Source organism: Pinus tabuliformis, chromosome J (assembly GCF_031772625.1).
Source record: "Pinus tabuliformis cultivar Carrire ecotype Pingquan chromosome J, CPIR1, whole genome shotgun sequence".
NCBI classification, from domain to species: Eukaryota; Viridiplantae; Streptophyta; class Pinopsida; order Pinales; family Pinaceae; genus Pinus; species Pinus tabuliformis.
The window spans coordinates 484,463,919-484,489,602 of NC_142295.1; the positions used below are offsets into that span (position 1 = coordinate 484,463,919).

The following is a 25,684-nucleotide window of genomic DNA, read 5'->3' on the forward strand; positions in this document are numbered from 1 at the left end:
TACCTTGTTTTGCTAGGAGTATTTAACTATTTATTCACAACGTAGACAAGTCAGGGAATATAAGACAGAAACAGACACGAGTTTGCATGGCTTTCGTCAAACTCCATTGCTGGATACTGATGTCCTGGCATGACTGAATCAACAACAAGAAAATAAGAAATCCAAGCAGAAAATGGAAATATATCTGCAAATATGTATATTATTATGGCCTCGAGAGCTTCTAATATGTTACGCTTTTACTCAAGATGTCAATGGATTGGAATATTAAATCAGAAATCAATGTCAAAGTTTCAAACCCATATTTTCTAGACCTAGTCACAACGACAGATTGAGATAGTTTTTAATATCCGGATCTTTGGTTTCCTCAAACATGGCTTGACTGCGCTGCCATTGTTTACGCATAGATTTAGAAAATTATTACATCTTGTTTCCATCGTTGTTGTGGCAGTTATTAAAATTATTTTTATCGAAACTGTACAGTGAGACCAAGTTACAACCCACGCTTTCAATCAGCAAAATGCTCATGTGTTAGTTTATTTCCTCTGACGTGTAAAGTGGAACTCGACCACTACCCATGTGTTCAGAGTCCAGACTTGCCATGATTTGCTAAATTTCAATAACAGCTTAAAAAATAAAAATAGACAAAAGTTATAGTTATACCGAAACCCACGAGAGATTGAGGAAAACCCGTCTGACTGGAATGCGGCTTCTGTGCGAGTCTGCGGCATCTCAACAGCGCCTGCATCTGTCTCGGCAGCATCTGTCTCAGCGGCAAAGTGAAATGGACTCTGTCTCAGCAGCAAAGTGGAATGCATATGGACTCTGTCTCAGCAGCGAAGTGAAATGGACAACAATCTCAGCACCGTCTGGACTCTGTCTCAGCAGCGAAGTGGAATGTGTCTGTCTCAACAGCATGAACAAGCAAACGACAATCCAAAACCCGATAAAGCGACAATCCAAAATGGCGGGACTCGGGAAAAAAATGTGAAAACGGAAAAATCGGCAGAATCGCGAGTCAAACTCGCGTTGACCACGAGTCAAACTCGGTCAACGCGATTTGACTCGCAAAGTTTCAAATCAGATCTTTTCACGTGCGACCCGATTATGACTCGCGATTAATCGCCAAAATCGGCGATTCCTGTTTCACTGCTATGGTCCGGTCCCTAAAGAAGAAATTTAAAGGAATACTTGTTAGAGATAACAAGTTCTAGAAGATGATTAGTAAAGCAATCACCATTCAATATAACTTAAAGATAAATTAAAGATCAATTTAGCAAGTATGAATTTCTATTAGCATATAATGAAATCAACGAGATGTCTAGCTAGACGAGAGACTAGTGCCTTTAGCTAATGCTCAAAGATAAGTTATGATACTTGCAAATAAAAAATAATCTTTCAAGTTACAAGAATAACAATGCTGCAAGACAAGCGTTAGTTAAACAACGACAAATTTGAATTATAAACAACTTAGAGATTTGAGCAACAAGATTTAAAATAACACTTGCAAGAAGAAAGCTTGTACTGAAAGAGAAATGCTCCAGTATGATACAATCAATTGAAATAAACAAGTACAAGGATATTGAATGGAATCTTGCAAGTAAATGATTAGCTCACAATCTAAATTGCACTATAACCATTTGATATGCAAAATGAAAAATGTTATTAGCGAGTCTGTGAGATCAAGTGGACTTGATAAATCTTATTATATGCCTAATCTGAATGAAAAATGTTATTAGCGAGTGTGTGAGATCAAGTGGACTTGATAAATCTTATTATATGCCTAATCTATGGTTTGACTTCCCCTCAACTCCTTCTACTTGGTAAGGACTGAGGTTGTTGCAAGAAAGCTAAGAAAGAAGGCTAAGGTCTCATTAACGATGCCCCCTTAGGACTTAAATACAACTTGTGCGCCTTCATTCCTACAAGGGCTCAACCACAAGAGAACTGCCAGGTCACATGTTTTAACCTTTGCTCCAAACTCAAATCTAGGAAATTGAATGATAGTTAGGGAAGGTTGTCGTAAATTTCTATCAACCAAGCTTATGCTTGGAGGTAAACTTTAGAGAATGCAATATGCAAACTAGATCTAAAATAAAAATTAGGAATGAGATCTAAAACACGTGCTTCAATGAGATTAACAATTAGAGTGAGATGTTTCAAAAGTGAAATATCTTAAAATATGTCAATAGCATAATACCATTCCCCTTATATGATCAAATTAGCAATTAGTACTTTGAGGACAAATTATGACATCAATATGAGATTAATTTATGCCAATGATCAATGAAGCAAGTGAAAATCTCCCAATGAAACAAAGCAAATTAGATCAATAAAATGGAGAAGCAACTTCAATGGAAATGAGATCAGGAGATGAGCTACTAAAATGTAAATTGAAGCAAGTTAGATCTAAAACTATACTAATGACAATAAGATCAAGTGGTTAACCAAATTACACAATGAAATCAAAGCAAACTAAAATGATGAGTGATTTAGAACCACTTGCAAAATGAGAATTAGGAACTAGATCTAGAAATTAGATAATGCATGAAACTAAACTAATCTAGCAAGTTAATGATCAACAGATCAAGAAGTTCTCCTACCAAATGAGGAGAAGGGATACCATGGGGAAAACCCCAAGTTCCCTCAAGGAAAATATGTTCTTTATTATTATGATTACGAAAGAGACCCTCTTAGGCAAGAATGAGAGTTTATATCTTCAAGAAGAGTTTACAAAATGGGGTTTTAAAAGCAAATACCCTTTCCTTGAGATGTCAATATTGCAAAGGAAGATTTTACAATGGTTTAGCAAAATTCTCAATAAAAATTTCACCAAATGAGGAAATCGATTTTTCTCCAAGAAGCCTGACGCTAAAGATAGACCTCTAATTTTGTAAGAGGAATATACAAGAGAAGAAGGAGGGACCCTCTTTATGCTCACGACTAGAGGGGAAATGGCTGCAAAAATATAAATTCAAAGTTTCTGCACCTTCAATAATTGCCCTCTTCAAATATAACCCTTCAATTTTTTTGTTTGTTTGTTTAAACTCCTAGATGTGCAGGAAACTCGCACAACAAGGAGGAGAGTCTCTTTAGGCTTGCAGATTAGAGAGAGAAGCCTCAAAATGAAAATGACTTGTCAAAAAAATTCCGATCTTGCTTCAAAAAATGAAGACGACCTCCAAAAAAAAAATTTGATTTGGAATTTAGCTTGGAAACCCTAGCCATCTAAGAGAGTAGAGGGTTTGATCAACAAACAAGTGTTGAGCTTCAAAATTTCAATTTGTCTCTTCATCTTCAAGCTTCAACTTGCAAAAATATTTTCAAGATAATTCTCCAAGCCAAACCCTTACTCCATTTTTCAGATTTGCAAGAAAATAGAGAGAAAATCCAAGATATATACAAAATCTATATACAAAAGAAATCACACACACACACACAAAATGGGTTAGACATATATACAAAATTTACAGATATACTAGCCCAAAGAATGTGAGGACAACTCTGCTCTTGGGTAGCAAAAATAAAAGCTCTAAAGTAGCTAGATCTGACAATTAAAGTGCGTAAAAAGATAGATCTCAATAATTAATGATAATATATGCAAGCTATGGCCAATAAACCCCCTTTGAAGTTATCTTATGATAAGCCTTTGAGATAGATCTAAGTGGGTTTTTCCTCTTCTATGCTGGAAACTTGGTTAGTCCAACCAAAAATGTCCCCCAAACGCTGAAGCTCTGATTCATAAAATAGATCTCTACACACTTCCAAATGAATTTGTTAGATCCATAACGTATTAGACAACAGAAGACTAGGGGTCCAACCAAAAAGCCACTAGCGCTTCCAGATCTAGAGTGGTTCTCTAATCCAATTATCAATGCAATATACCTATACATCAATAGATCCAAAAATGACAAATGGAGATAACAATTTAATAAGCACTAGTAGAATATTAAGCACAAATGAATTAGGAAAATAATACCACAAACGCAGAAGAAAACACCACCGAGAGCAAAGGCTCAATTTATAGAAAAAATGAGAGAGAGAACTTAGAAGCTCCCCTAAGTGGAAAACAACGAGGTCCTAAGAGTTGCTAATCTTTGACCATAAGAATTTTGACCTCCTCAAAAAGCCCCTGCGTAGATCTCAGGGGAGGTAGACATTTACCTTGATGGAGGAGCTAGGTAGAGAAGAAACTTGATCCGGGAGTGGGTTGGACCACAAGAAAATATTTCCAACCTTTTTCCTCAAAAAATTCTCATTCAATTTAACCAACTTAGACCACCTCCTTTAAAAAATTTGATTTGCTGGGAAATTAGCTCCTTTTCTAGACCATCCAATTTCCTTTGTAATTTTCTTGCTTGATTTGTAGAGATTCCTTCACTTTTTGACTAGACTTCTTTTTTGGGAAAGTCTACTTGATATTTTTTAATCATTTTCCACTTGGAGAGAATTTTCATTTTTCTCTCATTTTATTTTCTGGCTAATTTTTGGCTAATTATTTGCCTTTTTTTGCCAAAAAATAGAAAAATGGGTTTTTGAGGGGTATAGCATTTTTCCACCCTCAAAGTGTGTCTAGATAGAAAGTTGAGGTGTAGAGGTCTAATTTTGATCACTCATACCCTCTACAACTTCTATAGACAACACTTATTGCATTTTATATCCAATAATTATTAGAATCCCGACTAGTGGGAAATTTTTAATAATTATACACTGATACTTAGACATAACCAAATTTTGTGAGGCTTTAGAGATGATCTAGTATGGCAATTTACATTGACTCTACACACTAGGACTTCACCTAAGACCTTACCATCAAGCCTCACTCTAGCTTTGGGGTATGACTGAGAGAAAAACTTAACTAAATATTTAGTGTTGAGAAACACAAATAATTATCTAAGGGAAGAAAATTCCCTGGAGCGAAAACTTTTTAGCAAAATCCTAAGCTACCTAGGTGTGTTACATGTCTCATTTTTTATCATACTAGAATCATTTTTACAGTAACCCTGTAGGGCTGCAGAATTTGGAATAAGAAATGATGACCAAAAGTTGAATGATGATGATGAATTATGAAATTATGGCTGATTGGATGATGCTGGAATGCTCAAAGTGCACTTCGATCATGGAGTAGTTGACAAATCATCAAATGTACATTTGAGTGGTCAACAAGGCCTTGGGATGCTAGGGGATGTTAAATTTGGCAACTAGGGCCAAATCCCACCTTGGGACAACGCATTTGATGGAGATAATGATTGCACTAAATTCCTCTTTTCAAGAGGACCAAAATCGATATAAAGATCGTCTCATTTGGACAAGTGGAAGTGTGATTTTGAATTTTTTGTTTTCTCACATGTAAATTATTAAGCTCAACCTCACCTATATGTCGACTCATCAAGCCCAATAGTCACGTCTTTGGACCCCAACGAATAGTATATATAAAGGTTCTCACACACATCTCTCTCTTAAATGGCCGTAGAAAGAAAGCTAGCTCGAACGAAGGAGGGGACTGTTTGGCGTTTTGTTTGGGCTACATAATGAGCTGGGTTCCTAAGGCTGGAGGTCGAGTCTGCTAAAGGAATGTTTGGGCATAAGTTGGGTATTGTTCTGGGATCCTTTATCTCCTGTAAGATATCTGAGCCATCCTGGAGGATTACCACAGGAATTAGGAGGGTTTTGTGGTGTGAAAACCCTCTCCTTGGTAGGCCGCATTCTCAAGGAGCCTACTTCATGCTAGCTGGAAGAAAGGATGATTTACTAAATCCATAATAGATAAGACAAAAGCACATCAAAACCATAACAGGTAGGAGGGTTTTCGATTTCGTTACCTGCAGGGACACTTGTTGGCTATGGATTTTCTAATCGAGCAAGGGAAAATAGAAATGCTCTCTCTAGTCGGTGGGAATACTGTGAGTCTCACCCTCTTGCATAATTCCAACTCCATCCACGCTAGTTTTGTTAGAGTAATTGGGAGAAGAAACAAAAACTATCATATTTCGCGTGTATCAAATTGAATTTAATCGTGTCAATCACTGAGCCAAATTGAATTGCCAAGTATTCGAATTTTTCAGGTCGATTCGGTCGAATTCGGTAGCTATGATTTTAAGTTGACACTTAGATGATTAACCCATGGACAAGAAGTCCCAGAAGATAGCCATCATAAAATGATTGTCATTGTCATGCCAATTTCGATGGTAGGTGGTGCGTCTCCTAATTTATCATGGTTGAGGAGTTATGACTACTTAAATATTGAAGCCCCCTTCTTGTGGTCAAAGTCCCCAAAATGAGATGATGTGGCAACTCATCATTTTTTGGGAAATTTGCTCAAATAATGTGGCCAAGAAGGACTTTTAATGAAGAATTTAATTAATTATTTTTGAAGTTAAATTTTGCTTGCTACACCATGGTCAAGGGCATGCAATTAATTAATTTTGGGGGACAAGTCGGACACGTAAAAATATTTCACTTTGGCTCCAAAATTAGAATTCAAAATCAAGTCGGCTCCCTCCTTTTTTCTCAAGTCTGCTCCATATGAGATACACCCTTTCTCCTCTATAAAAGGGCACTCGTTTCCTACACAATTACATGGATTAAATGCTGATCAAAAGCAAGATATCTCTGTAATCTTCTGCGGCCAAGTCTACTCTTGCAAATCTGATTTGGAGGTCGAATTTCTGAAGGGTCTTGGGCTTAATTTTCTTTTCTATTGGGCTGGGTTCTTGAGCAATTTCTGAGCTCATTCGGCCTCCTTTGAGGCACATCTGGGACATGTTCTGAAGCATATTCATAAAAGAAATTTATTCTCTTGTAGGATTAGTCAGACTCCTTGAACACATCTAACGGATTATCTCTGTCTCTGCGGCTGGTGTATCTCACGGAAATCTGAGGTTTGTCTTCTTATTTTCTAGTCATGATGTTTCTGGAATATATTTGCGGCCCTTTCTAGATCATATCTGTGGCTCCTCTGAATTATATTTGCAGTCCCAAGTGAGGCATATCTGCAGCATCTGAAGGTTACTCGACCTCCCTTTTACCACAAAGGTTCGGACTTATACATTCAGCCCTTGATCTGTCCTGTAGCACATGAACTTGGCCCTCTTGATTACACTTTCAGCCCTCTTGGATCAGGTCTGTGGCTTATTTTTGTTTCTAAAGGAGACTTGGCTCATCATAATCCGAGTTCATTTGAAAACACATTTGTACCAAGTCTGGAACAAGAACGTACTAAATCTGAGCCCTAACAATGACTGCTCTGCAGTAGTGTGCTGATACAATATACCTGGTCTGATTAAAGCATCAATGCGAGTTTCCCTGAAGAGAATTCTCATCAAAATCCAAGGTGAAGATCAGTCCATTTACTAAGGTATCTTGGCAACGTGTAATTTGACTCATTCTATAGAAGTCATGTGGATTGAGGTAAGGTTGTTGATTTGAGGCATACTAAACCTACTCGGAATACTCTCTTAACTATCTGTGCCAATTTGAGGTGGAATATATAGATACCTTATGGAGTTCTGAAGCCTTATTCTAATATGCGTTGAAGCTCTGACCTAATTAAGGTTTGCAATTCTGAAGTGTGTTTGAATTTCGTTGAAGTTTATTCTCGTGGCACTGAGTTACTGGCACATCAATCTTCTATTGGAGCATCTTTTTCTTGCTGGTGTTTTTCATTATTTTCAAAGAATATCCTCGGCACATCACTGTGTTAATTTTCAAGGACTGTCTAAGGTTCTATAGATAGTGCAATATTTTTCTGAAGCAGCATCTATGGTTCACAGTTCTGAGACATAAAGTCAAGTTGTAAAGGTGAAGTTTGCAGGAGATAAGGACAGTGAAGGTCGGACCAATATTGCAAACATCTTGCACCAACAGACATCTCCAGGTACAACAATGGCACATTTTGCATCAATAGTCTTTCCTTGAGCTGTGAAACATGTTCAATAATTGTTGAAATAAATATCGTTGACTGAAGGCTTTACATTGTTACAATCAAAATAGCAAAGGTGGTCAATTTAAAGAGAAAGTTCTGAGGTTTTGAAGAGTCAGGAATGTTGACTGACCGTTGCATTTTTGAAGCCTACATCAGTATTCCACAGTGTCTGTTTTGATTGAATGAACATATGTAGTGAAGTTGTCTTGCTGACCATTGCTATCATCATATGAAATTGTCAAAATTTGATAAATTGTTGTATTAGTGTTGGTTAACCATTAGATGTCTGTCAAGAAGCAGGGAGAGTTTGATATGATACTGCTGCCTAGTTGACCAGAATTACTGTTGAATATGTGCATTGTAGAGAAGTTTGTCGTTGATGCATGTTTGATGAGTTAGGATTTGACAGCTTGATGAGTAGAGAATATTGTTGACAAAGAGCAGAGAGAAGACAAAGTTGTTGAGGTTTTCCAACTAGGGTTTGGTGCAGAAGCAAATTTGATTGAAGCTAGGGTTTGATGTACAGATTGAGCAGAAGAAGATTTGATTGAGCAGAGAATGTATTGTTGTTTATTTTGTATTAATTTTGAGCACATGTTGATATAGTCTGAAAACTATGAAACGTGGTGCGCTTGCTGAACATGGTGGTTGGGTAGTGCAAGGCAAGAGAGTGGAGTCTCCTTCAGGTTGGAGCTTGAGAACACTTCAAGGTGGCAGGGTGGTTCTAGCGTAGGTTGGAGCCTATGTAGGGTGTTGGAGCATCCTTCTAGTTGGAGCTCTGGTAAACCAAGGCATTGGAGTGCGCTTACAGTTGGAGCCTCCTTTAGTTGACGCCGTAAACCTTGGAAGTTGAAGCTCCCTAATTGATGTAAATTTTGAAGACCTATATTATGAAGCGTTCGGTGGTTTTTCTCCCGGAAGGGTTTCCACCTAAAAATCTCGTGTATTGGCTTGGTGTCATGCATTATTGAATGGTGTTATTTACTGTTCATGTGATGTGATGATGATTTATGTGTGATCTAATGGTAATGTGAATTTAATGCTCTGAAGATTAAAAATTAACTAATTGAAAGGAAACACTGATTCACCCCCTTCTCAGTGTTTCCAACAGGTTATCCTTGCGATGATAAGTGAGGGCTTGCACATCACTTTTTGACCCCATCGCTTGAGTAGAAGAGTGCCACATCACCTCTCTTGCTCTCTAGGTGATGAAATTGGGCACCATGGTGATGACGTCTTGGTTTGGAGGCATTTTTGGGGCATTCCCAGGGACGTGGGGCTACTCCTTAGAGTATGTAGCACTTATTTACCCACTTGACACTTGTGGCATTTAGAGCTCATTTGGAGGATGATGTCATAGTAGAGGAGGCATTTTCTCCCACATGTGTGGGCATTTGCCATCTTTTGTTATGTTTTCGAGCTATGAGGTTGGCTTGTAACCTTATTCTTGTGGAACACTCAAGTAAACTTGCAATTAGGGATTTTTATTTGTATTATTGTAGAAATGAGGGAGATAATTCTCATATAAACAGAGACTCCCCTCATTTCATTTTATCATCATCACACATTCTATTCTCTTCTTTGCAAAGAGAGTGCGAATTAGTCTTTTTCACTACAATGGGCAAGATGTGATCTTTTATGGTACAAATTTCTTGTGGAGTTGATCTTTTCCATGGATATGCTTTTTTGGGATTGAAAGAAGTGTTGCTTTTGAGGTTTTGTAAGTTTAATGCTTTATCATTAATATTTTTCATATTAAATATATGAACTAGGGTCTCTCTTTGTGCCATGACTAAATGCTTAATTTATGTTTAAATTTTGCTACATTATTGCATGCAAAATTGTCCTTCTTAAGGCCTATAAGAAAACTCTAAATGTGCATTCTCTATATTTATGTTTTCTTCGCAGAAAAGAAATATTTAGGGTTTTAAAAGTGGATACCCTAGCCACCTCCCCCTTACTCCATCTCAATCTTTCCCATGAAATCTAGCCCTAGAAGACTCCTTCAAACCCTTGTAGGATAAGACACTAATCCTTGGTTTGCTGACCATCCATATTTTTAATTAAATTTCGTCTTCTTTCTCCCATTCCTAAATGTGTGGGGTTAGCTGCTAATGTTTCTAGGGTATTTTAATGCATAAAAGTGAATTTTGGTTGGATGTTTGTGGCCTATAATTTAGGAATTGTATCTATATATAATATAAAGGAAAAATTTAGCGTAGTGCATGGCTAAACCTCCTTATTTAGGGCTGAAGTCATACCTCATTTGCTGTTTATGCATATATTTCAGCCATAGAAATCAATTTCCTACCCTAACCCTTGTCTCCATGGGAAGATGTTACTTCCTTGTTGTTGATCATCATTATAAAGCTTTTTCTTTGGCTGCTAGATGATATTGGGCACTTTGTTATTGCATATCAATCAAACTCTAACTTATAGCATCCTTATCTTTGGTCTAGGCATATAATATCTTAACTCTTTTTCTTGTTGCCATAAGGTCTTGGGCCACAAAGTGAGGCTTTGCACCGGGTTTGCTAGATATTGCGGCAACAGTAACTTAGCATTAGCATCTAGTTCCCACCACGACTTCTCCAATACAATACAAAGGATAGGGTGCAATGATGATGATGTGAAATGATTCTCTATTTCCTCTATTTATATGAGTGGTGATGGGGGTCAACAATACAATAAGAACATTTATTTCGTCTATTTAAATCACTGTTTTAAGATTTGGCCGACTTGGAACCGACTCGGTTGAGTTGGTCCGAGTCAAGGCCTGACCAGGTCGACTCGGCCTGTGAATTGGTTCGGCCGGCTGGGTTATTACCGAGCCGACCGAGTTGTCTAACAACTCGGCCGGCTCGGTAATAACCTGGCCGACTCGGTCGGGTTGGAGACAACAGTATAAAAGTGATATTTATGACATATGTTTATGACAATATGGCTTGACAGCAATATAAAAGTGATGCATGGTTATGATGTATGGTCAATGATCCATGGAAGTGATGCTTGGGAAATGACTGTAATGCAAAGGTTGAGGTATGACAATCATGTTTCTCTTTTGAGGTATGATACATCATACAAATTGACATGGCATTGACCTTGTTGACATAGCAATGACCTTGACACATGATTGAGTGTCTTTGAAACTTAGTAGTAGGTCAGTCATCCATGACTTGGCCTGACAATGATACATAGGGCAATAATCTTGTATGTAACAGAAATCTTGTGATATAGCAGCAACCTTGTGATATGATAGTAATCTTGGCAGTAATTTGTATGATATGTAATGACAAGTATGATAGTATTGTGTGATTAGACTTGACAATGAAATGTAATGGCGGTTACCTTGATATATGACAGTGCTCTTGATATGACAGTGCCCTAGGGCCTAGGGCCCTAAACATATAACAGTGACCTAGTAAATGATAGTCATCTCTATGTAATCCTGAAATGATATGGCAGCAATGAATGGCTTGTCCCTTTGACTTGATAGTGATAACAATAACCCCATATATGATGGTCACCTTGTTATATGACAGTCACCTTGATGTATCTAATTGGACTGTTGAAATTTTCTGACTATAGCAACTTGGTAGCTGATTGCACATCTAGGGATGCATCAACAATGGTTGGATACTAAGATTGTCTTGAAGTTTGCATTGAAGGATATGATAGTGAAGGTGTATTATGCTACAACTAGGGTTTGTTCTACAGGTTGAGATGATGAGGCAAAACAATAGCATTGTTGATAGCAGTATTTGAGCATTGATAACAAGCTGCTAGGGTTTACAAGTTAAGCAAAGCTAATGCTATGTGTTTGGAAACATGAATGAAAATCTTTAAAATTATGTTTTTTATTAAAAAAAATTTAATGTATTTTTTACAACGACCGAGTCATTGGAATCGAGCCGGTCGAGTCGATACCGAGTCGGAGTCGGAGTCAGAGTTTTAAAACATTGATTTAAATCAACAAAAATGCAAATATAAATAGTTAAGAACATGTGCTTTTTCCTTGGAGTCATTGGGTGGAGTTAAGAGGTGGGTCACATATGCACACCTATGAAGACCTAAGTTACCAGGGTCCACATTTGGATTCAAATCTGGATATGTATCTGCCAGAGATTTGTAAAAGGCAAGATCCAGATACAATGTGGAGATGGGAAGTATAGAAAAATATAAAAGTATTCTTATAATATAAAAAAATGGACTTAGAATCAAAACCATTCAGGAATCATGATAGTAGAACTATAAGATTTAACCAAAAATGAGAGCCCTCGTGCATATTACTATTGGCCATCTATGTACCATAATTAATAATTTGATAAGTTATAACTATCATTAATGATTGATAATTTTGAAACCCATTTCAACATGAGCATGAAACAGGTCATAACAACATTTTTGTGTGCCACATGCACATGTCTGTTGATTTTTGGTAGCTTTGGAGGTACTCCAAGCCTCAAGGATCGAGGGTTTGGAGGAAGGAGCTCCACAAGTGGTCTTGTGGGCTTGAAACCCAAGCCTTGGGTTTTGCACCCATCGATGTTTGGGCCAAAACCGTGACGAGACTTTGACACGCGATGGATGGACATGATAGAGGATGTTGAGACAATTCCAACGCATCGAGAATCATTGAATTCTGAGTTGTCAAAGTTGAGTTTTGAATTTTTGAAGATATAGTGTGGGCGAAATTTTCTCAAGCTCAAGTCGCACTTAATACAAGGAGCACTTCTTGATAGGTTGGACGTCACCTTAGGGAAGGCTATATAAAGGAGTGAGGAGAGGCCTCATTCCTCACATCCTAAGTGCGTTCAAGGTCAAGATGAGCTCTACGATTTAGTGTGGATCTGAGGCTAGAAGAAGGAGACAAGGCAACTGAGTTATGGAGAAGGTGTCTCTGTGTTTTGATGGTGGGTTACTAGTGTTCTAGGGTGAGGATTCTCCGTGGAAGAAGGGTGCAACTTTGAGGCAGGAAGAAAGGTGTTTAAGGTCAATTTGTGGGCAATGTGAGTATGCCTCCTTAGCCAGATCAGGGTGCAGCAAATTAGAGGTAAGTTAAGAGTATGTTTCTGTGCTATTATGTGTGTATTTTGTCACTGTTTGGGCCGCAAAGATAGGAAGCTACAACAACGAGTTCTGGAGACTGTTTGTGAGGGTCGATAGGGCTAATGCGACCCTCTCTCCTAGCTGCAGACATGTAAAGGAGGCCACAACCCAAACAATGGTGGTTACCTTTGCTAGAACGTTGTTTTGTATTGCTAGAACAAGACTGTGTGTTGTTGGTTGGTTTGTGGAGGTTCCAAGGCCAACAACAATGTATAATGATGCCTAGAAGGACAATAAGGACAAGCAAGCTAGTTTGGAAAGGGAGCCGCAGTGAATTGTAGCAGTTTTAGAGGGCTGTCACATTGTGTTAAATGCCCTAATCAGTAATAGGAAGCTACAATAGTAAAGCACAAAAATCGAGGCAAGTGAACAACAACAAGAATGGTTGCAGGTGACCATCTTGGTGATGGATGGATGCTAGAGGATGAGTGTCCTAGGAGAGGACAAGTTGATGGAGTCTGTTGGTAGCCAAGAGGAGGGTTTCCTAGGTGTGAGGATGCCTTGTTGATTTCTGGTAGCATTGGATGTGCTCTAAGTCTCAAATTTTGCAGCGAGGCTAGGACACATGTATCGTTTTGGGAAATTCCACTCGGAGACAGTTTTATTAAAATAATTAATTATTTTTAATGGATGCCTAAGTCTAAACTTAGGAAATTAAAATAATTAAAGGCTACTAATTAAACTGGCAGTGAAACTTCTAGAAGCAGACGAGGATCAAGTCAAAATGATCTTAGCCATTGATTAGCTTCTAATTTGAGCCATTGAATATCAATGAGGAGATTATTTAAGGAGGCTTGAGGGTCATTTGGAAAAACACACAAAGTGAGTTCAGAAGTTTGATTTTTTGAAGCAGAGCAGCTGTCGAGAGAATTTCGATAGTGAGCTTTTGCAGTGAGGGGTAGGGATAGTATCCGAAGGGAAATCTTTCCCGATCAGAGGATACTCAACAAAGAAGGCAGAGGGAGATCCAATAGTGGCAGTGCTGACATAGAGCCACGCAGAGGCAACGCAAAAGCCAAGAGGGAGTTCGAAATTTGTAGAGGCAATTTGAGTTTCAGAAGCCGAGAGCCGGGGTGTGAGACTGGGAGGCAAAAATCGAATCACCTGGGTAGCAAATCGAGCAACCAGAGGATTGACGTTGTCCCCAGTGAGCTTGACAGTGGGCTGACACAGACACTGTGCAGAGGTAGCCAAAAAAGCCAGGGGTAACCTTTCTGGGGCTGGATCAGCCATGATTCCTAGTGATAGTGTGAGGTAATCTCACAAATCTCTCCGTTAGGATTATTCTTTGTAACTAGATTGTCGGGAGGGCATCCAAAGATGTATTCAGATTTTACTACTGCATAATAATAAAACCCTCAGAGCTGAGGCACCGGTTTTCCCGCATTGGGTTTTTCAGGGGATATTTGTCCAAAAACAACTGTATCATTTGTGTGTATCCTTCTCTATTGTTTTGCTCTTGTTTCAACGTATTATTTAAATGGTGTAGACTGCAATGTATGTATTTCGATGTTTGCCGTAGGAAATTGCAAATAACTTGTTCATGTAAATCTAACAAGTTGAATAAATATCATCAGTGTTGCAGTAGGAATTCCTGGGTTTAAGGAATTTTCACATGCCCTAGCCCGAGGTAGATGCTACAACAAGTATTGGTCACTCGTGGATTGTTGGAGGGCAACATGAGAGTGGACCAAGTGTGGAAGTGGATTGGTCATTTATGGTCTGCTGGAGGACAATGTGATAATGTCCAAGTTGGAGCTTGGTGTGCACCATCTTCATGGACTTAGATGGTTGCTAGAGTGGCAAAAGTTGAGCTCAAGGTTTGATCAGCCAGAGGAGCAGTTGAGAAGCCCTAGACTTATGTGTGGAGAAGGATTTCTACAACAGATGATGGGCAGTCCTCCTAGCCCGTGTTCATTGTGGGAGATGGACATCTTGCAGTGATAGGTGGAAGCCCTCCGTGCCCTATGTTGGTCTTCATTGGAGCAGCGCAGGAAGACCATAGTGCGTTGAAGGCCCTAAGTAGCTGAGGAACAACAATGGGCAATTGAGACTTGTTCACAAGTGGAGCTGTGAACAACTCAACAAGAGACTTGATGTGTTGATGCATTGATGGACGAACGATCAATGAGTGAGCAGATTGGAAAGTCGAGGTTTAGTGGCCAGATGGATTTGGATCGTTGATAGAGGCAGTGGTGCAGATCGTGGGCCAAAGGATTGGGCAGGTACAGGGAATGATCGAGAGGAGCTGAGAGAGTAGGCGATAGCCAAATGGTTAGAGTATCTTGTTGAGGGTAGATTGGTTGTCGATGGATTGACACCAAACCCTAGTTTTGTATCTTGTACTAGTGGATGTATGAGAGCCATTATCCCTGGTATGAGATCCCTAGACTGTTGTATTATATGTTGATTAATATAACGAAGTTGAGTTGAAAATTGTGAAAAGTTGTCCATATTTTGTGCACTAGTAGATTTACTGCTATTTATATTCCGCTAGTATCATTGTGATTCTTGGTTTGGTAGCGTAAGAGATTCTAAGATTCTATCCTAGACCCATGCCAGCCTAAGCCGACTTTACCCACAGTATGCATATAAAATGCATAATCTCATTCGTCCTACGAATTTCCATTACCTTGCCTAGTCAAACCTTCATAAATTAAGGTTTAAGGCCCCTTCACTTAATCTCATGCAGTAACATTTTAATTGACTAACCCAAAGTCTAAACCTTCATTAACCTTTCCATCGAGACTTTATTCAACCTTCATTAATAAACTTTGGTTAATCTATACCCACGCATATTAACGTAGTCCATACCATGGTCTCCGACTTTGGTTTAAACGTAACTTAACCTTTTAAATCCTTTAACCCACTTTATTTCTATTATAACCTTCGTATAATAGAAATACACATAAAACACACGTAAACTTACCTTTTCACCTTTTCTCGGCCTTTGCACATTTACCGATGTTTACCTTTATCGGGTTCACTCTCCACCGTTGATTTCACTCCATTAGATCAACAGCTATCGCGTGATCTCCATCCATCCTCTGGAACTCAAATAAATTTAAACTCGCGTTGATAAACTTTTGGCTCTGCTCTTTCCCCAAGCCTCATCGGCTTCAACCTCCGTCGTAGATCTTACCCTGCAATCCGACGATTGATGTCTTCCCCGATCAACAGAACTGCTCGGTGATCCTTCGCCGTAGATCAAAACCCATTTGATCCGATGGTCCACAATGATATCAGGTGAGCTACTTGCACGAGGATTACCCGCCCGATAAAGTGGTTTCCTCTCTCCTCCGACGTGCTACATGTCAACTGCTTAATGGAATCGGGTGACTCCCCTCTATTACCACTTACCACTTTTTCTCCGTCCGATAACCCGCTTTCGCTTATAAACCCACCTTTCTTCTTTGATTAACACTTGAGCTTATTAACGCCCGATGACCATAGATCTTCTACCATCAACGACTGCGACGGCTCCTCCGGATTCCTCTTTCGCTAACACTTAAATTGATCTCCGCCATTCATTTCTTGATTCCACTCTACGCGACTTAATCCTGGTTGCTTATGTTCTGACAATCTCGTCCGTTGATCTAGCTGATCCAACGGCTCCTATGCATCGACACATCACTTCTTCATTCTTTGCTCTACTTTGTTTTTACGTGGTTTCTCAAGGTTCCCTATGGTTTCGGGTTCTTCCAGGGTTCTCGTCTTTAATTGTTCTGCATCACAACTTTCTCCTGAGCTTAACTTTGCTCGCGCCTTTATGCCTCCTTCACTTCATTGTAACATTAAAGGCTTCCTCCTGTACTGTCGATGTGTGTAAAGTCATAACACCTCTCTGTTACTCTTCTCTGTATTACACCTCTGATTCTGCACCTGCAACCTATGTTACGCAGAATAACTCAAGATCACACAATCTATATCTCAATTACTCAATACACACACATGAACTCAAAATCGAGTTGTTTGTATTAATAAACAGATATTTACATAGGAATTCTCTCCTTGGCCTGATCTTCTATATCAGTGGCCTCTGTTTTCCTACCTGCCCGTAGGCTTACAATCAAACCTCTAACTCACACCTCTAACTACTAACTTGACTCGACTTGACTAACTTTTTCTCTGCCTTTTTGGCTTACATTTATACAAAAGGATTCTATAACCAATTCTTGGTTTAGATCCATAAGCTTCTCAACAAAATCCTAAAATCTCTTCCTTATCTCTAAGGATCCTCTTTAATCCACAAAATCATGAAACCAATTCCTAATCTAAGATTTACAATTAATTCTCAAATCTCTCAATCTCTCAACTATCCTAAATCTCTCATGTTCTCCTACATTCGAGAACATTTACAAATATGTCTCATTATACTTAATTAAATCCCTATTCTAGCTTCTCTCATTAAAATCACTCAAAACCTTAATAATTACATTAATTCAACACTTAGGAAACCAACTTCCTTAAAACGCAATACCCCCTATGTCTAGTAAAATACAATGATTCTTCTGAGCTGAATGCTCCTGCATCAAAGATCGTGGAAAAACAACATGATATCAGAGGGTATTTGATCTACTTTGAGGGACAGTGAGTCACAGTGTGCATAGTGAAGAAACTCAGAGGGAGTTGTAGGTTTCTAGATCATGGAGCAGAGGGTTTAGCTGAAGACATGGAGATGTGGTCTCGATAGACTACATGGTGAGATGGGCTGGGAGTTCTGGTGGATCGGTGGTGGACTTGGTGCACTTCAGTATGTTGTGTGGAGGTTTACAAATCGTGAAATTCCTATGTCTTGTCATGGATGGTTGGGACAACTCGAGGACTTCTTTGGCATGGACGAGATCAACATGATCGAGATTGCTTCATGTGATGGACTGGATATTGGCAGACTAGAGTCTTCATCGGATCGTGATGTTGCATATCCGAGATTAGAGGGATTTGCACGAGTGGTATTTGATCCAGGAGGATGATTGCTTGCAGGACTGAGCCAATGGAGATCATGTAGGCTCAAAGGGAGTCTAGCCTCAGAGGGAGCAACCTTATGGAGGTTTGGGATCTTCAGGTTCAAATGTGATGAGGTAGAGGCACTACCGAGGTTGCCGGGTTCATTCTACAAAGTATGTTGCAGTGATGGATGCCAGACTATGTCACAGGGTTCGGCGAACCTGAAGCTCCAGGTTCGAAATTCGCTGAACCTGATTTTTTTTTTTTAAATTTGTTCAGGTTCGCCGAACCTGAAAGTCGAACCTCAAGGCGAACCTGAACGAACTCGAACCCGTTCGAACCTAAACGAACTTGAACGAACCTAAAAAATTCGAACCTGAAAAATCGAACCTAAAAATCGAACCTGAACGGATTAACGCGAATTTCAAGGGTTTTTTTTGAGGTTCGATGGTTTTTTTTTGGCGGTTTTAGTTGCCTGTTTATGAGAAAACCTTGGGTCACAAACTGGTTTTATTCATCGCTTCCCGCCAAGATTTTCTTTATAAACCACGGTGTTGGAGGCATTTGGCACAAGCTGTCGAGTGGTTTCAGGTTTGATTTGTCATTGCTGTGAGTCGTGACTGTGAATCGTGATTCTGTGAGTGTGGTCTTGCTGCGGCCTGCCCAGTGCCGGGATCGTGAGTCGTGACGTGGTCTTGCAGTTGCAGTTGCTGCCCCAGTGCCCATTACCGACACCTTCCAGCGTTAGCCTTCGGCGTTGACACAGCCTCACACAGGTATGTACACAGTACCGCATATGCTGGCCCATTGCTGCCTAAGATCACTGCATTTCATATATAAAGAAATCCTGCGTAGAATTCGTCTTTATTCCAACCTTTTTCTTCGTTTATTGCCACAAATAGTCAATATCTACGGCGTCAGCGTCACTATACTTCACTCCTTTGCCATAAGCAATCCCCCAGATTCGTCACCCAGACTGCAACTACTGCTGTCAGCTTGATTTATCCACCTTCATCTCGCTTCCTCTCCGGTCCACAGAGACATGAACTTAACTTTTTCCAGTATCGCTATAAATGACATCCCTCCATAACATTAAAATGTTAATATATAGCTTTTTGGTCTTCAGTACTTTTGACGGAAATCGTAATCCCCTATTATTGAGATATGTTACTGTTTTCTTTAAATATACGTTTGATGCTTATCTTCAAGATGCTGCGTTCTGCGGTTTTGACTGAAAAGAGCGGGTTCCCATTTTTAGCGCTGTAGAAGCCAATTTCTAACAATATAAATGTTATGTAGGAGCTCTGTATTATGTCCTTATGAGTCACCCTTATGCTCCAGTAGAGTCGATTCAATAAGGACAACTCAGGCCTGTGAGGGCATTAGTCTCTCTCAATACTAATCCCCGATTTTTTAGCTCCTCTGCCAATACGGACATTAGTCTCTCTCAATACACCTGATTAATTGGCCCCTATGCTCCACTTAAGTCCAAGTCAATACGCTAGAGACCTGTAAGTTTGCCTTTAATTAATCCACGGGTGACGGAAGTTTGGAACTCAGAAAGTGTTTCCTGCAAACATTTATGAAAAACAGATTTTGTCAAAGTGTGCTGTAAGTGTCCACACTCAAAATAAAAAGTGAATTAATTGACCCTCTTTTTGGTCTGATAGGGATGGCTTCTAAGAAGTCTACAGTTTTCCTTGTATCTCTATTGCATGCTGTTGATAGGCTCTGACTCCCGAGTCCTGACTCATAGTTCATCTATGAATATTAATATATATTTTTTTTATCACGGGTCATGTGTCAATAGGCGTGATTCAATAGATTTTTTTTACTTCTTACTTTTTAATCAAGATATCAAGTTTTATTTATATTTGAATTTCATTATTTTATCATTTATGCTTCATAATGCTCGAAAGGTGGAGCAGTCCTCTATCCTTGTGCTATTTCCATGTTTCAGACCTTCAAAGATGGTCAACAAGTCAAAATATGTTCGTTTAATGGAGTACTCCCTTCTAAGAACTTTGGTCAGGGGCTTCAAATATATATTCCATCTGGAATTTTATGACATGAGCAAGCTCCTAGAATCTTGGCAACTCAAAACCAGCCTTACAGCAGTAGAGATGGTTTTAGATGTTTTGGAGACTCCATGATTGAATATAAACTTGGTTTGGAGTTCAAGTTGTATTAATTCACGGACATCTATGGAAGATGTGTGTTCTGGATATCTCTGTGACTGAATTTTTCTTTAAGAGTTTTCTTCCTTGTATTGAGTATGGAGCTGATAAAATTGTATTTTACTTCTTTTCATATGACAATTCATTATGTTTGAATTCTTTATACTTTTTTGCTTGCATGTATTAGAGTACATTGTTCTGCTTGTGTCACAAACTTGAATTCTAATTTTTAGTCTGATTCAAATTCATCAACATATGCAAAGTTGAAAACAAATTTAATTTCAACTTCTATACAAAATGCATTGGATACACCAGCAACATTTGTTGTCAGAGCTTTATCTTTGTTTAAGAAAATGTTGTCTAATGGATTTGGTTTTTACCTCAGCTCATTAACCCCTTGTTTGTTTGTTGGATACGTCTTCACTTATGGGTTTGACATGTTTATATACAAGTATTATATATCACATGCGTAGTTTTCTCGTTGAAAAGTCACTAGACAGTATTGGCAGCTGAACATGACTGTCTTTTAAGTTTTACTGCCTATTTTCAATATTTACATCCATTGCAATGTTATTACTGAATGATCAATAGGAGGTTATTTAAATGCCTATTTTATTATGTTGAGCCTTGACATGTTTATGATGGCATTGTTTTGATGCCCTGCTTTCTGGATGGCCCATAGAGCATGCTGCAGATGTTACATTATACCAGAAACCTTTCATTTTCTAAATGTCACACAATCTGTAGAGTATTTTCTTTGATTATAAATTAGTTCTATAATTTTATTCCCTTCAACTTTCAAGGCTTCAAGTTGAAAGTTTCAAGAACCCCACTCATACAGATGGCAGGAATTAGGGCTGTGTACAAATGAGATCATACTAGGCTGTAGCCTTTGGAGAATATTAAAAAGTCCTAACCCCTTCGCTGCCTCAACACAAACAACTAGAGGTCACAGCCTTTTGACATGCATTAGAAATCATTATTTCATAATTTGTGACTCAATAGGCGTGATTCAATAGATTTTTTTTACTTCTTACTTTTTAATCAAGATATCAAGTTTTATTTATATTTGAATTTCATTATTTTATCATTTATTTAAATTCGAATTTTAATATGCCATTGCCAACAAAAATGCAGACATATTTGTCATGGCACCTCCAAAGTCAACGGCAGAAGGATGGAAATATGTGGAGAAATTGGACGGGCCTCATGGGATACATTTGAAATGCAAGTTATGTAATAATGAATTTTTTGGATCTTTAACTAGAGTCATGGACCACTTACTGTCTGTCACTAATGGCAAAGGAGGTGGCGTTGAAGGTTGCAAGAATGTGTCTGCAGAGCTCAAGGAGACACTTCAGAAAGATTATGACAATATACAAAAGGCTAAGAAAGTGAATGAAAACAAAAGACAACGTGTTCAAACAGAAATTGCAATGAATTACAATTCATTATCTGCACTTTCTTCAAGCACGGTTGGTGTTGGGAGTTCATCTCAGTCAAAGATCAGTAAATCAAGTGGGACAGCCACATTAAATACTCTTTGGAAGCCCATGCAGAAACAAGAAGTTGATGATGCTGTAGGTGATATGTTTTTTGAATGTGCAATTCCATTTAATGTGGCAAGAAGCCCTTACTTCATCAACGCATGTAAGATGATGGCAGGTTTTGGTAAAGGATATCTCCCTCCTAGTTCTGAGACCATAAGGACCACTATTTTGAAGAGGTCAAAAGAAAGAGTTACAAACAATTTGCAGAAGATCAAAGACTCTTGGAAGGAAACAGGGTGCACAATTTTATCAGATGGCTGGTCAGATATGAATCATAGACCTCTTATTAATGTGTTGGTTTCTTGCCCTAAAGGGGTACTTTTTTTGAAAGTAGTTGATGCATCAGGGAATAAGAAGACCTCTGAATTTTTTTTCAAGATTTTAGAGGAAGCTATTCTTGAGGTTGGAGAAGAAAATGTGGTCTAGGTTATAACAGATAGTGCTTCAAATTGTGTTGGAGCAGGAAAAATGGTCATGGATAAATACAGAAAATTATATTGGACGCCTTGTGCTGCCCATTGTTTTGACTTATTGTTACACGACTTGGCAAATTTTCCATGGATTAACGAGACAGTTCGGAGGGGGAAACAAACTTCTCACTTCATATTTAACCATCAACTCACATTGAGCTTGTACAGGAATAATGCATCTAGAGAGTTGCTCAGGCCTTGTGACACCAGGTTTTCCACATATTATATTACTATCAAAAGGTTAGTTGAAGAAAAAGGGAGTATAAGAGGTGTTTTTTGCAACAATGAGTGGGAAAAGTCTCATCTTTCAAAGGAAGCTAAAGGAAAGGAGTTGGAACAGGTCATTTTAGGGAATGCTTTTTGGGACAATGCTCAGAAGGTCTTAAAAGTATGTGAACCAATTGCTGATATGCTTCGCATGGTTGATAGTGATACCCCTTCCATGGGTTTTGTTTATGAGGGCATGGATCGTGCTAAAGAAGCCATTGCAAAATCTTTTAATAATGAGGAAAATGAGTACATTGCAATATGGGAGATGATTGATGAAAGATGGAAGATGTTGCATAGTCCTTTACATGCAGCAACTTTTTATTTGGATCCTAGACTCTTTGGGATAGAAAGAACAAATGCTGCAGAAGTCATGAATGGCCTTTATGATGCAGTTGAACGGTTGGTCCCTGATCAAGAAGAATGCAGGAGAATTAGAGAGCAGCTCCGAGCATATAGGTTGGAAGAGGGAATATTTGCAAGGTCTAGTGCAGTACAAGATAGGCCCAATATTCCTCCAGGGAGATGGTGGCAGTTTTATGGATCAGAGATTCCTGAATTGCAACGTTTTGCAGTTCGTATTTTGAGCCAGGGATCAAGTGCCTCTGCTTGTGAAAGGAACTGGAGTAGCTTTAACCATATCCAGTCCAAGAAAAGAAACAAATTATTGTCTACAAGGTTGGAAGACCTTGTTTATGTTCGCAGTAATTTGAAGTTGGCCTTGAGTAGTGTGGCCAAAGATGCATCTAGTTCCTACGAGCCATGGTTTGATGCTAATTTAGAGCCAGAAGAAGATGATATTAGCACTGATGGTGATTCACTAGATGATCCAAATGTTGGAATTCCATCTATTGATGACTTTGATGATCACCATTCTAGTGCCTTTACTATGCCATATGCACATGATGATTGAGAGCTTTTTGATCATACTAGAGTCTAGTAGGCCATAAGTATAGACTATCTATGGTTTTTGAATTTCCTAGAACATTTTTATGGATTATAACTATTTGGCAATGGTCTTTATGACTTCCTTATTATATTAGCATTGATGATGATGAGCCAAATGATGGAATTCCATGTGTTGATGACTTTGATGATATTATGACTTTGATGATGTTTAAAATTTTGAAATTTGAAGATGTCCTACAATGATGTGTATGTTTAAATTTTGATCATGTTTTGATTATGTGATTTTTTAAAAGATTACTAGTATTTGACATTCATTTAAATTTTGAAGACTGAAAATTATGTCATTTCTTTTTGCAAACTACTATTGTATATGTTTACATTTAACTAGATGTTAGAATGATTACATTATTGATGTATGTTTACTAATAAGAATTTGTGTTCATGTGTTTATGGATTGATTTTGAATTTTCTATTATTTTGTCATATATAGATATATATATAAATATATAAATATAAATATATATATATATATATATATTGAAAAATATGTATAGTCGAACCTAATTCCGAACCTCATTCGAACCTGATCGGAAAATTCGAACTCGAATCGAACTTAATCGTTGTCGAACTCGAACTCGAACTCGAACCGTGTGACATAGATGCCAGATGGGCTAGTGTCACCGGATGATGATGGTTACTTCCTAGTCTTGGAAGTAGCTCCCTTGCTAAGAGGGAGTGTTGATTTTTGGTGGCTTGGGAGGTACTCCAGGCCTTGAGGATCGAAGGTTTGGAGGAAGGAGCTCCACAAGTAGTCTTGTGGGCTTGAAACCCAAGCTTGGGGTTTTGCACCCATCGATGTTTCGGGCAAAACCGTGATGAGACTTTGACATGCGATGGATGGAGATGATAGAGGATGTCGAGACGATTCAAACACATTGAGAATCATTGAATTCTGAGTTGTCAAAGTTGAGTTATGAATTTTTGAAGATATAGTGTGGGTGAATTTTTCTCAAGTTCAAGTCGGCCTTTGTACAAGGAGCACTTCTTGATAGGTTGGATGTCACCCTAGAGAAGGCTATATAAAGGAGTGAGGAGATGCCTCATTCCTCACATCCTAAGTGCATTCAAGGTCAAGCTTAGCTCTGCGATTTAGTGCAGATCTGAGGCTAGAAGAAGGAGACAATGCAACTGAGTTATGGAGAAGGTTTCTCTGCGTTTTGATGGTTGGTTACCTTTGTTCTAGGGTGTGGATTCTCTGTGGAAGAAGGCCACAACTCTGAGGAAGCAAGAAAGGTGCTTAAGGGCAGATTTGTGAGTAGTGTGATTATGTCTCCTTAGGCAGATCAGGCCACAGAAAATCAGAGGTAAGTTGGAGTATGTTTCTGTGCTATTATGTGTGTATTTTGTCACTGTTTGGGCCGCAAAGATAGGAAGCTACAACAACGAGTTCTAGAGACTGTTTGTGAGGGCCGAGAGGGCTAATGAGACCCTCTCTCCCAGCCGCAGACATGTAAAGGAGGCCACAACCCAAAAAATGGTGGTTACCTTTGCTAGAACGCTGTTTTGTATTGCTGGAACAATACTGTTTTGTATTGGCGAAATTTTCTCAAGTTCAAGTCGCACTTAGTACAAGGAGCACTTCTTGATAGGTTGGACGTCACCCTGGGGAAGGTTATATAAAGGAGTGAGGAGAGGCCTCATTCCTCACATCCTAAGTGCGTTCAAGGTCAAGTTGAGCTCTGCAATTTAGTGTGGATCTGAGGCTAGAAGAAGGAGACAAGGCTACTAAGTTATGGAGAAGGTTTCTCTGTGTTTTGATGTTGGGTTACCAGTGTTCTAGGGTGTGGATTCTTCGTGGAAGAAAGGTGCAACTCTAAGGCAGGAAGAAAGGTGTTTAAGGGCAAATTTGTGGGCAACGTGAGTATGCCTCCTTAGCCAGATCAGGCTGCAACAAATTAGAGGTAAGTTAAAAGTATGTTTCTGTGCTATTATGTGTGTATTTTGTCACTGTTTGGGCTGCAAAGATAGGAAGCTACAACAACTAGTTCTGGAGACTGTTTGTGAGGGCCGATAGGGCTAATGAGACCCTCTCTCCTAGCTGCAGACATGTAAAGGAGGCCACAACCCAAACAATGGTGGTTACCTTTGCTAGAACGTTGTTTTGTATTGCTAGAACAAGACTGTGTGTTGTTGGGTGGTTTGTGGAGGTTCCAAGGCCAATAACAATGTATAATGATGTCTAGAAGGACAACAAGGACAAGCAACCTAGTTGGGAAAGGGAGCCACAGTGAATTGTAGCAATTTTGGAGGGCTGTCACATTGTGTTATTTGCCC

General features: G+C 38.9%; 1 protein-coding gene across 7 annotated transcripts in view; it reads left to right on the forward strand.

Annotated features, from left to right (window-relative positions):
* Positions 1-25,684, forward strand: part of LOC149227905 (toprim domain-containing protein) — a 422,908-nt gene that overhangs the window by 111,486 nt on the left and 285,738 nt on the right. For 5 of the 7 annotated variants that reach the window (XM_089377962.1, XM_089377957.1, XM_089377958.1 and 2 more), the window contains exon 10: positions 7,811-7,873. The exons of the other annotated variants lie outside the window; for them this stretch is intronic. In XM_089377962.1, coding sequence (XP_089234088.1) covers positions 7,811-7,873 — 63 coding nt within the window. The remainder of the gene's footprint in view (positions 1-7,810; positions 7,874-25,684) is intronic. 7 annotated transcript variants of the gene reach the window in all.